General features: G+C 37.9%; 1 protein-coding gene across 1 annotated transcript in view; it reads left to right on the top strand.

Annotated features, from left to right (window-relative positions):
- The window catches only part of prkcea (protein kinase C, epsilon a), a 44,213-nt gene that overhangs the window by 21,233 nt on the left and 8,606 nt on the right, over positions 1–14,374 (top strand). The window contains exons 2-8 of the mRNA XM_041974369.1: positions 1,436–1,499; positions 8,010–8,175; positions 8,268–8,302; positions 11,363–11,451; positions 11,667–11,796; positions 13,757–13,899; positions 14,272–14,374. Coding sequence (XP_041830303.1) covers positions 1,436–1,499; positions 8,010–8,175; positions 8,268–8,302; positions 11,363–11,451; positions 11,667–11,796; positions 13,757–13,899; positions 14,272–14,374 — 730 coding nt within the window. The remainder of the gene's footprint in view (positions 1–1,435; positions 1,500–8,009; positions 8,176–8,267; positions 8,303–11,362; positions 11,452–11,666; positions 11,797–13,756; positions 13,900–14,271) is intronic.

The following is a 14,374-nucleotide window of genomic DNA, read 5'->3' as shown; positions in this document are numbered from 1 at the left end:
CAAGCTTTAAAATCATCGTATTTGCTCCCTGTGCATATCAGGATTGATTTTAAGGTTCTTTTAGTCATTTATAAATGTCTTAATGGTATTGGGCCTTACTTATCTGACCTTCTTTTAAATTATGAGCCCTCGCGGACCCTGAGATATTCTGGTACCGGCCTTGTAGTTGTTCCTAAAGTCAAGCCAAAAACATACGGCAAGGCCTCCTTCCACCACAATATCTTTTAGTGAGAATTACCATCATATATTTTTCTTTTGAGTGACCAGCTTCAACCAGACAATTAAAAGTCTATCAGAATACTTGCAGCCAGCCTCTAAAGAAGCCTGGAGAGCTATTCCTGAGGACTGTGTTGAAGAATAAAGGTAGTCAAACCAAATATTGACATATGAGGCTAAATCATTTTTGTATTATTCTGATGGGTTTTGCAGTAATTCCACAGTAGTAAATGAAAAGTAGCTATATTGGACATTTAAAGATTAAGTTAGCCAAGCTCAGTATGCCATGCGAAGTAGTTTCTTTCCATTTGTAATTGTGTACTGTTCCAAATAGCAGTATTTTATGTTGCAGAATAGTAATTGGCACCTAATTTACATTTGTTGTGTATGTTGTGCTGCTTTCAAATACTTTATGATTCCTTTTTTTTGTCACTTCAAACAGTCAGTTTTCTTCTCAGTTTAGTGCTGTTTTTAATCATTTACAAAAATGATTGCAAAGATTTGATTATAGTAAAGTCAATAAAATTTAAATTATGGGCAATTAATTAATGCAGTTTAGTTGAAATTGGCAGTGAAAGCCAAGCAAATGTGAGCTATAATGAAACCATAAATGGTCCATCACTAGGATGACTCTAATGACATAATAATGGCGGAAGTACATGGTGTTATCCGCGATGCAGATGATCATGACATTGTGCTTATGGTGGTCAAGGTGATTAATGGCAAAAGGAATGTAATTGCACTTTTTTTTTTTAACTGATGATGCACTTTTAACCATATCCTCCTGATGTCTGCAGAAATTTCAGTGCATTTGTGGCTTAAGTTTAGCCGATGCGACTTTATAACCCATCCTGTAAAAATCCAGCTTTACTTATCAGATAGCATAATCAAGGTAACAAAAAGCTTTCAACCAAAAGATGTGAATGCAATCACTTGTTCTAAGAGTCCAGATAACCTATCTGACATATTTGCATCCAGTACTGGGAGCAAGTGGGTGCTATAATGATGTTAGGATAACAGTGATAAAGACAGGGATGCTAACAGTGATAATGATACAAGTGCTGGTGTGGAGGGTAATTCTAGTGAAGATAATGACCTCTTGTATGTGCGCTGGTGTGTTTGTTTGCGCTGGAGGACTGCCTCCATGCTGCACTCACTGCTCAGCTGTGATATTCTGCACCGATTTAATTTGAGTATCTTTTCGTCCTTGTCTGTGCAGATTGACTTGGAACCAGAGGGAAAGGTGTACGTGGTCATTGATCTTTCCGGGTCCTCCACTGAAGGTAAGCTCAGCACAGAGGATCACCTTACTGGTACAAACAAAGCAAGAGATAAAGTATATGCCCATACATACACAAAAACCTCCACTCTCTAACTGTGTGTTGCTGGTAGGCTGTACAGCGATGATGTGTGCAAAGCTGCCAGCAAGGAGTCTGGAAAATGGGAATAATTAGGAATAATGTGCTGTGCATATTATACCTTTACCAGTATATTGTGAACCAGTTTATTTAACTTTAAGCTTCTGGTTATTGATGAATATTAATCTTACAAATCTTACAGATAATTGCAATTAGTTGCATTCTTGTGCTTTTGTAGTATAAACTTGCTATAATTCACATAAACCATTTAACAGAAGTGAAAACATGAATATAAATTTAAAAAGCCTCTTTTTATTTTAGACTAATTAAACAAAAATGCATGACAGACATGCAAATTTGACTTTCCTGTATGTTTTACACAGCAGTTTTTATGCAGGTGTTTGAATATGATGATGATGAGAATAATACAGATACGATCACAGTTATCTCCTTTTCATCAGGATCAGGATTTGTCCCTTTCTGGTCAGGAATCAGTAAAATGATGCACAACTACTCCATCAAACTGGCAATCACGATGATGGCTGGTCATATTCTTTAAATGTAAAGGAAAGGAGCTTCAGTTCTTTATTATCACCCGTTGAAGATGCTAGACTTTAATTATTAAAGGAACAAAGATAATTCTCTCCCACAATTTCTTGTGGTTGCAGCATTAAAAGTGACATTTAATTATTTCAAACAGGAGAGGATTGTTAGTGTGAGGAGCCTGGGACAGTGGTCGCTTTTGCTTTTGCTTCTTTCTTTTGATATTAACCAACGATATGACTAATTATGCTTATGGCTTTTGACAAATTTATAAATCATTTGACTAACATGCTCTGGAGTAAGGCCATTAATACGTTTTAAAGCCAAGTTTAGAAATTAAAACGTTATCATGTAATTGAAGTTTAATGAATTATATTTCTTTAATATTACATTTGGTTTTGGTCTAAAGCTTTTAAAGCTTGTTTGTATGATGACATAAGAGTTGTTGGTGCTGACTGATTTGCTTGACCCCAGTTTGTTACACAATATGGGAAGTGTGATAGAATCATTGCATGTGCAGCTGAGCAGCCTTTATAGGCAAACAGGATCTTATCAAGCAGAAACAGTTCAGTTTTATTTTCATGGTTTTAGATGCTTTCCTAAAATGAGCCTTAAAATCTAAAAGAAAATTTAAAACAACATCCAAATATTTTAACTCATTTTACTTGTCACGGACAAATGTCTCTTCTTTAAGGTCTTTAATTGATTTTTTTCCCCTATTTTTTAATGACATCAGTTTCAGATTATAGTAGATCTGTTGTATATCATTTTCAGACCTGACACTCCCTGTTTTGTCCTCAACTTGTCCAGTTTCCTTTAGATTTTTTTAAGGACACTCTGCAAATCATGCTAACATATGCTGAGTTTTCAGCTAATCTATGGGCATTACCTTGTTAGTGCAACAATACAATTTTATGTCTGTCAAACTGTGTCATTGTGGACATTTTTCCTAATTATAAATAAATAAATGGGAACAAACTTTGTGTCTTTGCAACAGGTTGCTAGTAAAGTACTTAACGATACTATTTAAAATAGGTTTTTCTTTTATATATATATAGACAAAACACTGTCTGTTGCGTGGTTTTTTATGCTTTAGTAACTAATAGATCAGTGTCAACAATGTCAGGTACAAGGCATGCAGTGAAAATGAGTTAAAAAGCAGCTAATATCCAAAGAAAGAGTTTGAAAGTGTTTCGCAAAGCCAGAGAATTTGTTGCTCAAGATCATTTTAAAAGATTACGAGAGAGTCTGACTGCTTTGAAGCTAAAAACAAAGAATAACTTTTGTGCGGCACTATGTGATCAAAAATTACCCGGAGATCCAGCCTCTACAAAACAAAATTATTAGAATACATTAGGTGAAGCACTTCATGGACTTTTTAAGAATTTTTTTAAATTTTTTGTAAGGCTTTCAAAAGTAACCCGTTAACGGCAGTAACTTGTTTATGTAATTAAATGCGTTAAAATTTTTAACCCATGCACAGCATCCGTCATTTATGACGGCAAGACATGGAGGTCTCTAGAGGCAACATGGAACAAGCTGATTGGCTCTGTGGATAGATTTGAGTGTCACACCCGTGGGGAATGAAGCTGCTTTAACACCCACACTTTTCCTGGTGAGAAGGTTCATCACCTGCACTTTTCCCACATTAACAAACAAACAACGAAAAAAAAAAAAAACTTTTCATGTAGTGTTGCACAAACGTCACTGTTCCGGTCGTCTTTGTCTGCTGTAACGCATCATGGCAGCCTCCTCTCCCCCTCCTTCTCCTGTTGTAAATCATGACGGCTGTCAGTGATCAGCTAATTGGCTTTTCTGCCACTAGTATCGTCTCTCTTGTTGCGTTTGTTCATCGTTCAGCTGAGAAGGAGGAAACCAGCGGTTCGTGGTTCACTCTGGCACATATTTACTTTAAAGTATTGTTTTTTGGACCTGTTAGCAATTGTTAGCTAAATTTATCAGTCTCGTATCAATCAGATAAATGTCACGTGAAACTGAAAAATGACAAATGTTGACAACAGCCCATTTCAGTTATAATTGTTTGCCTTTATTTTATATAACTTTTCAGTATTAATGAGGTTTGCTAGTGAAAGAACTGTAAAGTCTACTAGTCATAAGATACACATGAAAACAGGGTTCAGATATCTAGTGAGAATAAAACAGCAAACATGCAGGGATTCTAGTTTTGTCTCAATCTGCAGGTGATTTGGGGATATCATGTAGTACTATGACAATCATTATTGACATTTATGTCTCATTTGTTGGTTTGCACCTATTTCAGATCTTTTTCTGTCAATTTAACATATTTTCATTTGTTTCATTCTGTGCTCCATCATTGATAATTATACATCTAAATTTGTTCATTGTTTCTCATTTTATCTCAAAATACTGTCAGTAAGTTGCAAATCATAAAAAAGTTAATCATTGACATTAAATTAGATGTTTTTATTTCCTGACCAGCTCCTTGCTTAGCTAAACAGTCCATAGCTTTGAGTCTTTCTGATCTTTGTGCATGTGGCTCATGTCTAGGGGAAACTTTTATAAGACCAGTCTTACACAACCTGCCCACTACCAGATATCTTACAGAGTTAGAAACATCCAGATGAACATAGTTTCCCTCAGGAGTTAGTAGACACTAAACAAAGCTTACTTTGATCAACCAGGTGCTCAGACACACAACCCAAAATAAATGCTGCTGTTGTTTTGTAACTGCTGAATAAGCAAGAAAAGCAAGTTACCTGCAAAGAATGGTATTAAAAGGTGATGGATGATAAGCCAGTGCAGTGTTTCCGGTGCCCCCAAGTGGCTGGACATTACAAGTTTAACAAACACACTTGGAGTGTATCCCTTCCTTGAAACTGGAAGCCTTAAGGTCTGATTGAAAGACAGAACATGAAGGCCAAGGCTTTCCTGTTTTCCTAGACAGCGACATAAATTTTTCCAACCTTTCTCTCTTGTGTATTCTTTTCCATCTCCTCTGTTTGTTTGCGTTAATTAAAAATGAAAACATGCAGAACATCTGTCAGTAAGCTTCTCCGTCCATATTCACTCAGTCGCATGATGCCTGACAAGATTTTTTCAGTTGCACCTGTGCAGCTTCGCACCTGGTTATAAATAGAAACACTTCTTTGCCTTGCAGTTAAAGTGTGCACACACACATATAAATGTATGTATATTTGTGTATGTGCGTGGTGGAATAGCCTCACTAGAGGAGAGTGCATCAGAAAAAGCCCTGCAGAACACTGCAGAGTATATTTCCCTGTGCACAGATGGATGAAGAGAGCAGTAGAGAGTGAAGAGAAAGTGAGTAGATTCTTATAATAGCAGGTGAGATTGAGCTACAGCTTACGCACACTCACTGACACACACACACACACACCAGACTCATCCATGTCTTGCCCTTCTCATCAATGATTGGATACTCTGTTGTGACCTCACGACCCACTCTCCGCCCACTCCTGAACTTCCTCCCTGTAGTTAAGCTGGCTCAAGAGCTTGTCATGTTAATGTATTCTCATAAAAACAAATGGTGTGTTTTTCTCTGTGTGTGTGTGTGTGTGTATGCTAATAGAAGGGATGGGGAGCAGGAAGGGTTAGAGAAATGGAGGGTGAGAACTAGAGGAAGAAGTGGTATTTTTAGCAATTTCTTTTTCTTCCTTTTGTGCAATCTGTTCTCTGCAGCTTCAGAGTCTGGAAGAACATGTTCCTCTCCTTTTCTCTCCTCTCCATCCTGCTGCATCTGTTGGTCTAAGGAAGTGAATAAAAAATAATCTCACCTAATCTGACCATCTGCAGTCTCTCCTTCTGTTTCTGAATTCCTTGCTCCTGGCTTTTCCAGTGCGTTTTTGCTTCTTTTAAAGGTTTGTTCACATTGTTAATTAAAGCGAAAACGAATAGACAAACCTCTGTTTTTTAACAGTTTAACAATTTCTTGATTTAAAAATAAAATATCTTTAGGTTCTGTAAACTAAATACAGAGAAATTGCAGTTCAATAAATATAAAAAATGAGAATAAAATAATATTTGCAATTTTAGTGAATTTATTCAGGGTTGTGTGTTAATTCACAAACTGAAACTAACTAAACTAACTAAAACCAAAAAAACAAGTGTTTGTTTGTTTAGTTTTTAACATGTGGAGTGTTTGTTCTATTGTTCAGCACTTTGGGCAACTGCTGTTGCAAAAAATGTGCTATACAAATAAACTTGAACTTGAACTAGTTTTATTAAGTTGTCAATCAGAAATGAGCATACTTATTGCGTGTTGGGGTTGAAAGTAATGGAGGACACAAATGCAGATGCAGGTGGTCGGCAGGTGAGGACATAAAGTAAACATGCTAGATTGAGTGTAAGCAAAACAGACTGCAAGACTATTACACAAGATAGTTACACAATGATTATTTTTTACTTATATATCAGGAGTTGAATCAACACATATCTATCTGTTAACTGCTTCTTGCACAAGTTTTCACCATTTGATGCTCCTCCTCAGCTACTCCTATAGCTTTTTAAAGATTAAAATAAGCAGAACAATCCTTCATGGGGTGAATTTGCATCATTAGAGCAACAGCTACAGAAACTGAATCCTTAAAAATATACAAAATGAATATACACAAAAGAAAACTGGTATGCAGAATAAACTATAACTAGATTAATTCATAGATACGTTAATGATATACAAATGAGAAAAAAAAACTACAAAAACAGTAGAATAATGTGATGTATGAGAAAACTACTGCAGTAGAGGCACAGGAAAAGGTTATAGAGTTAACTTTTTAACAACTCAGTGACAACATTTAATTTTAGATTTATGGAGCCGCTTCAGTTGAGCTCTCTCTGAGTTCTTCAACACAAGTTTTGCTAAAAATGCATCTTTTCCCAGTTCCTGATTTATTTTATTTGTCATATGTAACATTTATTATCAGTTTGTTGTTTATTTTTGTCGCATTTAACTGCACATGTCTGCTCTGTCCACTGGGCCTCCATGTGTATGTGTGAAAGCTGAACATGTGTTTATTGGATGACCTCCTCCCATTTGATCATTCGTCCGGTCCAGAGTACGTCTGTCTCCACAACAATAACTCTTAACTGTTGTTATGCCTCATCAGCTCTCCATGTCAGCACAGTGTCTGTGTGTGTGTGTGTGCGTGTGTGTGTGTGTGTGTGTGTTAGACAGATGGATGATGTATTATGTAAAACAAAATGATTGCTGTAATGGCCTGTTTAGCTGCTGCTCCCCTCCAACCAACGCAGCCATCTTGCATACACAGATGCATGAAAAACTCACACTTCCACCAACACACACACACACACACACACACACACACACACACACACACACACACACACACACACACACACACACACACACACAGAATCCCTAGACATTCTGTCTGTAATCGAACTCTGGAGGGGCTCAGCAGTAACCACATCTACAAGGCACCCTGGAGAGAGATGCCGGGAGAACGAAAGAAAGGCTAAGTAGGACAGGAGCACAGAGAGAAGGAGCATGTGTGGGAGTGAGAGTGGAGGTGGTTCTCTTGTCTTAAGGTTACCCTCAGAAAGCATTTATCTTTCCAGGGAGATGCAGAGAGGAAGTGAAGGCCTGGTTGGATGGTGCTCACTGAGGAGGAGTATTTTAATATGCTGTCCTTCGTTTTAATGCCCACACATGGAAGTATAAATAGCTTGCACACATACGTATGTATAGGCCTCTAGTAGGTGTGGGGTAGAAGGAGGGGGTGGAGGAAAATGAGAGGCCGTTGAATGATTAACCATCTTTGAGCAGCATGATGCAAATGATCCTTATTCGTGTAAACTGTGACAGGAAATAACATTTGTACTTCACTAGAATAAAGTTGGATTAATTTTTGTTGTTGTATCTGTTCCCTGCAGCTTCAGGAACCAACGAGAATGAAGAGCGAGTGTTTCGTGAGAGGATCGGTCCACGTCGGCGACAAGGCGCCGTCCGAAGACGTGTCCATCAGGTCAATGGGCACAAGTTTATGGCCACCTACCTGAGACAACCAACCTACTGCTCACATTGCAGAGATTTTATCTGGTAGGTGACAACCCAATTTAAGAGTACCTGCAGTAAAGTTTCATTAAACCAACCTGGCTGACATGCTGACTCCCCTGTGTGTTATCTGATAGGGGTGTGCTGGGAAAGCAGGGATACCAGTGTCAGGGTGAGTACTTTTCTCTGGCGCATTCCAATTTCTCAAGTAACATTGCACTTCATTTATTATTCAAGCACGAGAACACAGGAGGGATTACATGTTGCTGAGTGACGGCTCTGATTTGGTTGCAAGCCAACCCCCGGAGCATTCACGGGACAATATAATAGTATTAAAAGTTTTACGAGCACCATTTCAGGGTGCCTTCTTTCCTCTATGCATGAAACATCCTAAAAAGTCTTTTGGAGGCTTTATTGCCTTTTAGCCCAAGCTTCAAGGACTTCCTATCTCACAGGAGAATTCTGTAGAACATGTACAGGTAATAAACTCAGCATAAAAAGTAAGAAAATTCATGTTTCATTGATTTTTGTCTGCCCTTTAATAATACTGATTATTTTTTGTATTGTGCATCGGAAAGTCCGATTAGTCACCTTTACAGTGAGATACAAGTTGTATTGTTCTTCTGTGGAATGAACAAGACATCTAAACCAGGGGTGGTTGTGCTGGCCACTCAAGCACATACAGCCAACCAAGCTGATTCCACAAGTGTTCAAGTGTGTTGAGCTCTGGACTCGTGGCAGGATGTTCCATCCTCTTCACTCTCAAATTCTGGAGGTCTTTTTTGATGATACTGGGTCTGTGGTGGAGAGCAATGTCAACCTGGAGGATGGAGTTAGGTCACAGATTCTGGAGATATGTGATCACCACTGGCTCCAGAATCTCATTAGGACATGGTTGTCTGCCAGTTAGGTGCCACTCAGGCATCTGTGACTGACACACACCTAGCAGCACTTAGATCTTAAAACAAGAGATAATATTACAGGGGTTAGTGGCAGATTTCTGCGTGGCACTACTTACACATTTGGTTTGTTTTACTCATTCCACAAAAACATAATCCTTACACGTTTATACCTCATTGTAAAGGTGACTAATCAGGCTTTTCCAACAAAAGTAGAAAAACAATCAATCAAACACAATTACCTTACTTTCTTTACTGAGTTTAAAATGTTCAAAACACATGCAGGAGGCTGTGGAACAATTGAGTCAGTCAGTCAAAGCCAAACCTAACTCACATACTGACATATCCAGTCCTCGTTGTTTGTGATTATTATAAACCCCATGTGGTGAAAGAATTGGCATTTGACAAGCCTTTCTATTCAGTCATCTGTTACTCTGACTGAACTTCCTGGATTGTATTTTAGCACCAACATTTATTTATGGTATTTAACTTGGGTTTTAATTTATTTAAATATTTAACCATGATTAAGCAAATTTTTTATCTTAATAAATTTTTACCACAGGAACATTTTCTAGGGGGGGGGGTTCCTTCTTTCCTCCCAAAAAAAAACCATCCTGGTAGGGAAGATTACTCAGAGCCGTCTGGTCGACACTTTCAGCTCTGAACATTTCTGATTTGTTCATTATTTGCATAGTTTTTTTTTTTTTCTTCTTTCTGTCTCATTCATCTCAGGTCTAATCTTAATCCTAATTTGTAAAATGTGCTTATTTTAAGTTGTACTGCATGAAAACTAGTTACTCTTTTTTAACACAGCATTTAAACTGGAATGAGCTGAAGAATCAACGTTGCAAAGGAGTCGAGATTGTGACATAAAAGCTGTTAATCAGAGCAATAAAACATTAATCTTTGTTTCACAGCAGTTACGTTCAAAGGGCTCAAATAAAAACGCCCACATCCTTGTAGAGATGTGCATAAAAAAAAAGATTTTAAGTTAATACAGCTGCAGCTGACGTCCCTGTTTCATTGCAATGTGTAGGCTGCTCTTACCAACGCTGCAGCCCTGATACTCCAGGGAGGAGATTCATTTCATGCTTCATTTGGCTGTAGCTTTCTATACCTTAAACCACAGAGGAAGTACTTTAATAATCTATAAACGTCCTTGAGAAAAGCTCCACTGCCTTAAAGTTTTTAGCACATTTGGTTAAAACATGTTCTTTTTTATGTCTTAGAGGCTTTTCTTCACAGCAGGTGGTTCATGCTTCTGGTTTATTTTTGTTTGCTAATGTACTTGCACAATCCACCTAAGAACAACTAAATACAGAGGAGATGATTGGATGAAGCATTTGTCTTCTAATATCATAAAAATACTTTAGTCATTTTATGGAAGTAGTTCATTATAAGGAGCGACCATTGCTGAATGTCATCCCGATTAAAATCCATGTGTAGCAACAATTAAAGGGTGTAGAGTGTTCTGAAAGTCTGGGTTCAGCAACAAAAGGAAAATATTAATCTAATTTTGATTTTGCAACACCAAAACTGCACCCGAACGCATCCTGTGTAGACTGAGAAAGGTTGTTAAAGCTGCTCTTGCATCTGTCCTGCTGACACTTTGTACTAGTTTCTTATTAATATGAAAATAACCCGTTCTATTTGGTATTGAGAATTTGAGAATAATGTAGTTTTAATATCTTTTAGTGGGTTTTGCTGCCTCTGTAATGACTGTAAAGTAGCCAGTAATTTAAAAATAATAAAATGTCAACTTGTTTTTATAATAATCTTCAATTGTAAGTGCACCTTTTTGTATCTCTGAACAAAAATGTTTGACAAATAAGCATGAACTGCCAGCGAGAACAAAGCATCAGTGGTTGCTTTCTCACTCAATTTGCCCGTCAAACCTTCACATTCACGCATGTGAGGCGGCAGATACACAACACTTCAGGAAACGTTAATGCGTCAACAATCATTTGATTTTTATTGTATGTAAATATCACAAGAATCATTCAAATTTTGCTGGTATGAAATCCTTGAACTTAAAGTCCTCATCCTAAATGATCCTGATTTATTCAGCAATATTTCTTTAGGCTTTTTCATAACAGCCAGTAAAAATTAAGATAAAGCCAATTTTTGTTTTAATAAAACATCGTTTGGCTGAAGCTGCAAAACTTAAATTAGCCGAAGTTATAATGTAATAGATTTAAATGTTTTTCAATCAAATTTTATTCATTTATGTAACAAATTTGTTGATGAATTAACCAACATTGAGAAAGAAATCCAGACAAATTTCTCTGTGACTGAACTGAAGATTTGTGATTGTTTGACGTTTGTGCTTACAGTGTGTACGTGTGTCGTCCACAAGCGCTGCCATGAGCTCATCATCACCAAGTGTGCCGGGATGAAGAAGCAGGAAGACACAGCTGAGGAGGTAAACACGCACGAACTACCAAACACACAAAGACTAAAGGGAAATGATTGAAAAGAATGTGTTCTGTTTAATATTCTCTATTTGTTCATTAACGGTGGACTGAAAACACATTCAAACTTTTCATGAATAAATCCACTGCTTATGATAACCACCTGCCATGATAAGACCTCTGTGTGTGTGTTTTAATGTCTTTGTATGTGTGTCTCCCTCTGTAGGTGGGTTCGCAGCGTTTTAGTGTTAACATGCCCCATAAGTTCAGTATCCACAACTACAAGGTCCCCACCTTCTGTGACCACTGTGGCTCCCTGCTGTGGGGCCTCATGAGGCAGGGCCTGCAGTGCAAAGGTGAGTTCACAAACAGCTGGGAATTTACATTGTGATTACATAGGAACACAACAGTTGTTTTTAGATATATTAACATATTTTAAGTCAAAGTCTCAATAAATGTTAGTTTGAGACACTTTGACCCACAATGATGTTTATTAATTACTTATTAAAGCTGTATCACAAAAACATTTTTTTTTATTTTACAAATTTTTAATTAATTTAATTAAGAGCAGATATGTTGCTTAAAATTTCTGTCAACCTGATGCAGCATCTTAGCAGAAGTAAGAAATGAAGCTCAAACTTCTGCTGAAGGCAGGAAGTTTTAAAGTCATTGCAAAAGGTTTATAAGTAAAGAAGATGCAAAATGTGGTAATGTTAAATATTGGTGATGGAAATAAATACGTTTGGGTAACTGCAGTCATACAAGCCAATAATGTTAAGAATCACATGAAGCATTTGTGTTTCCACGAACTGTGAAACACACACACTTCAGTGAAAGTCAATAATCATTCATGCTACTTGTCTCGTGGTACAACTTGAGCTCTTTGCTGCTCAGCCCACAAATTAAGACTTTAAAGTTTTTTTTTTATTTAAATGCTTAATACGTTAAAAAAGCTGTAACAGCCACACTTACCAATAAGTCACATCCCCCATCTGAACAAACCGAGCGTTATGTTTGAATGGTTTTAAAAATTGAATGTTTGTAGGAGTGCAAAGGTTTTTCCAAAATTTCCGAAGTTACTAAACCTGTGTTTTTCTAGCTAAATAGATTTTTATTTTACTTTTTACAGACTAGATAGTAGGCCTGTCGCGATAAGCAATAAGTCAATTAATTGAACGATAAGAAAATAAGAGCACGATAAGTATGCCGGCCGCGATAATTTTTTTTCGTCCCCCCTTTACCATAGACTGTGTATGACAATAGGTTTCACTATGGAGTATTTCGACTAAACGCTCTGGTTTCTTGCGGAGTGATCTCTCTGGTGTCATACTTGACTGCAGCATGTTGCAGCACGAGCCGGTAAGCCGCATTTGTTTTGCACGGCTGCCAACACGCAATGGCCGTGAGACTTGCGTATTTAAGTGGCTTCTCACGCTCTCGCGCTAAACCTCCGATTCTCATGCTGAAATATGTAAATAATAGATGCAAGCATCTCCTCTTTTATTGTTTCGCTGCTTCCCACATGTAAGCAGAACACACACATTCTAGCTTACGACGTCAGTACAAAGCCCCCACTTCCTGGTCTACCGTAATAACCCCTGTAATCCGCAGGCACATTACGCAAATAGAATCAGCCTATATACTACCGTATATGACAAAATACACTTTAAGAGCAATGCCGGCTAATCGAGAGGTTTGGGAGGATTCCCAGTGGGCCGCATAACTTTTGGGCCGGTGTCCCGGCGTATGTGAATGTGGTATCCCAGCTAACTGCTGGGTTGTAGTTACTTATAAGGCCAACAGAGGGCAGAATGACTTTGTTTCACAAGCAGTAGATTTTGAAGAGCAGAAGAAGAACACGGGTTTTTGTTCGATGTAAAGTGCTGAAGTTTGGTTCGTCATTAAAACCGGCATGCTTGTCTACTTGTCTGGAGTTTATTTGAAGATGCAACAGTGAAAAAGGCGCTTTTATTTATTTAGTTTATTGACCTTTGAAAATGTGTACTTGCATTATTACGGCATATGTCACTATATTAGTTGAGAATGGTCTCAAAATGACACATTAGCGCTCTGCGCAATATTATCGTTTATCGCGATAATTTCTGAGAAAATTTATCGTACAGCTAAATTTGTTATCGTGACAGGCCTACTAGATAGTTCAGAGTTACCATACCATGAACAAGCAAGAAAAGCTTTAAGTAACACTGATCTGGCCCTGCGGCCCCACAACCCTATTTTTTTTTTTTTTTTTTTTTTTTTGTGGTAAAGCTGTTTTTGGATTTAAATGAATTTTTTTCATGTTCTCTCCTTTTGCAGTGTGTAAGATGAATGTGCACAGGCGGTGTGAGACCAATGTAGCCCCAAACTGTGGTGTAGACGCCAGAGGAATCGCCAAGGTCTTGTCTGACCTGGGAGTCACACCCGACAAGATCTCCAACACCGCACAGCGCAGGAGGAAGGTAAACAACTTTAATGGAGGACTGAACGTGTACAAACACATCCACAGTTCGGCCTGTTCAGATCTGAGGTGTTGTTGAAAACAAACAAAACAATCAAAACTTGAGCACTTTGTTAAAATTGCTCCTTTAATATTTTGGGTTTGCATCATATATAAATTTCACTACAAGAGACCGAAAATGTTGTAGTGTGACCTTAACTTTAGCTTAGCAAAGCTGTTCAGGCTCCACCCAGATTATAAGCTTTTTACTTGACATGTTAATGTCTGAGCTACAGAGGCTACGTTTTAGCTGATTCACAATTCAAGTTTTCCAAAAAGCTTTCAAGTGTTCAGCCCAAAGAAAGGATTATGTTGTCTGTCTTTGTCTTTCCAGTTGACTCCAGGGCAGGACCCTCCTCAGTCTCCTCCTGAGTTCTCTCAGACTGAGGAGAACAGCTTCAGCCAGCCAGCTGTCCCCACCTCCCCCTCGCAGCAGG

Source organism: Melanotaenia boesemani, chromosome 21 (assembly GCF_017639745.1).
Source record: "Melanotaenia boesemani isolate fMelBoe1 chromosome 21, fMelBoe1.pri, whole genome shotgun sequence".
In the NCBI taxonomy this organism is placed as follows: Eukaryota; Metazoa; Chordata; class Actinopteri; order Atheriniformes; family Melanotaeniidae; genus Melanotaenia; species Melanotaenia boesemani.
This window is presented reverse-complemented; position numbering and strand designations above follow the sequence as displayed.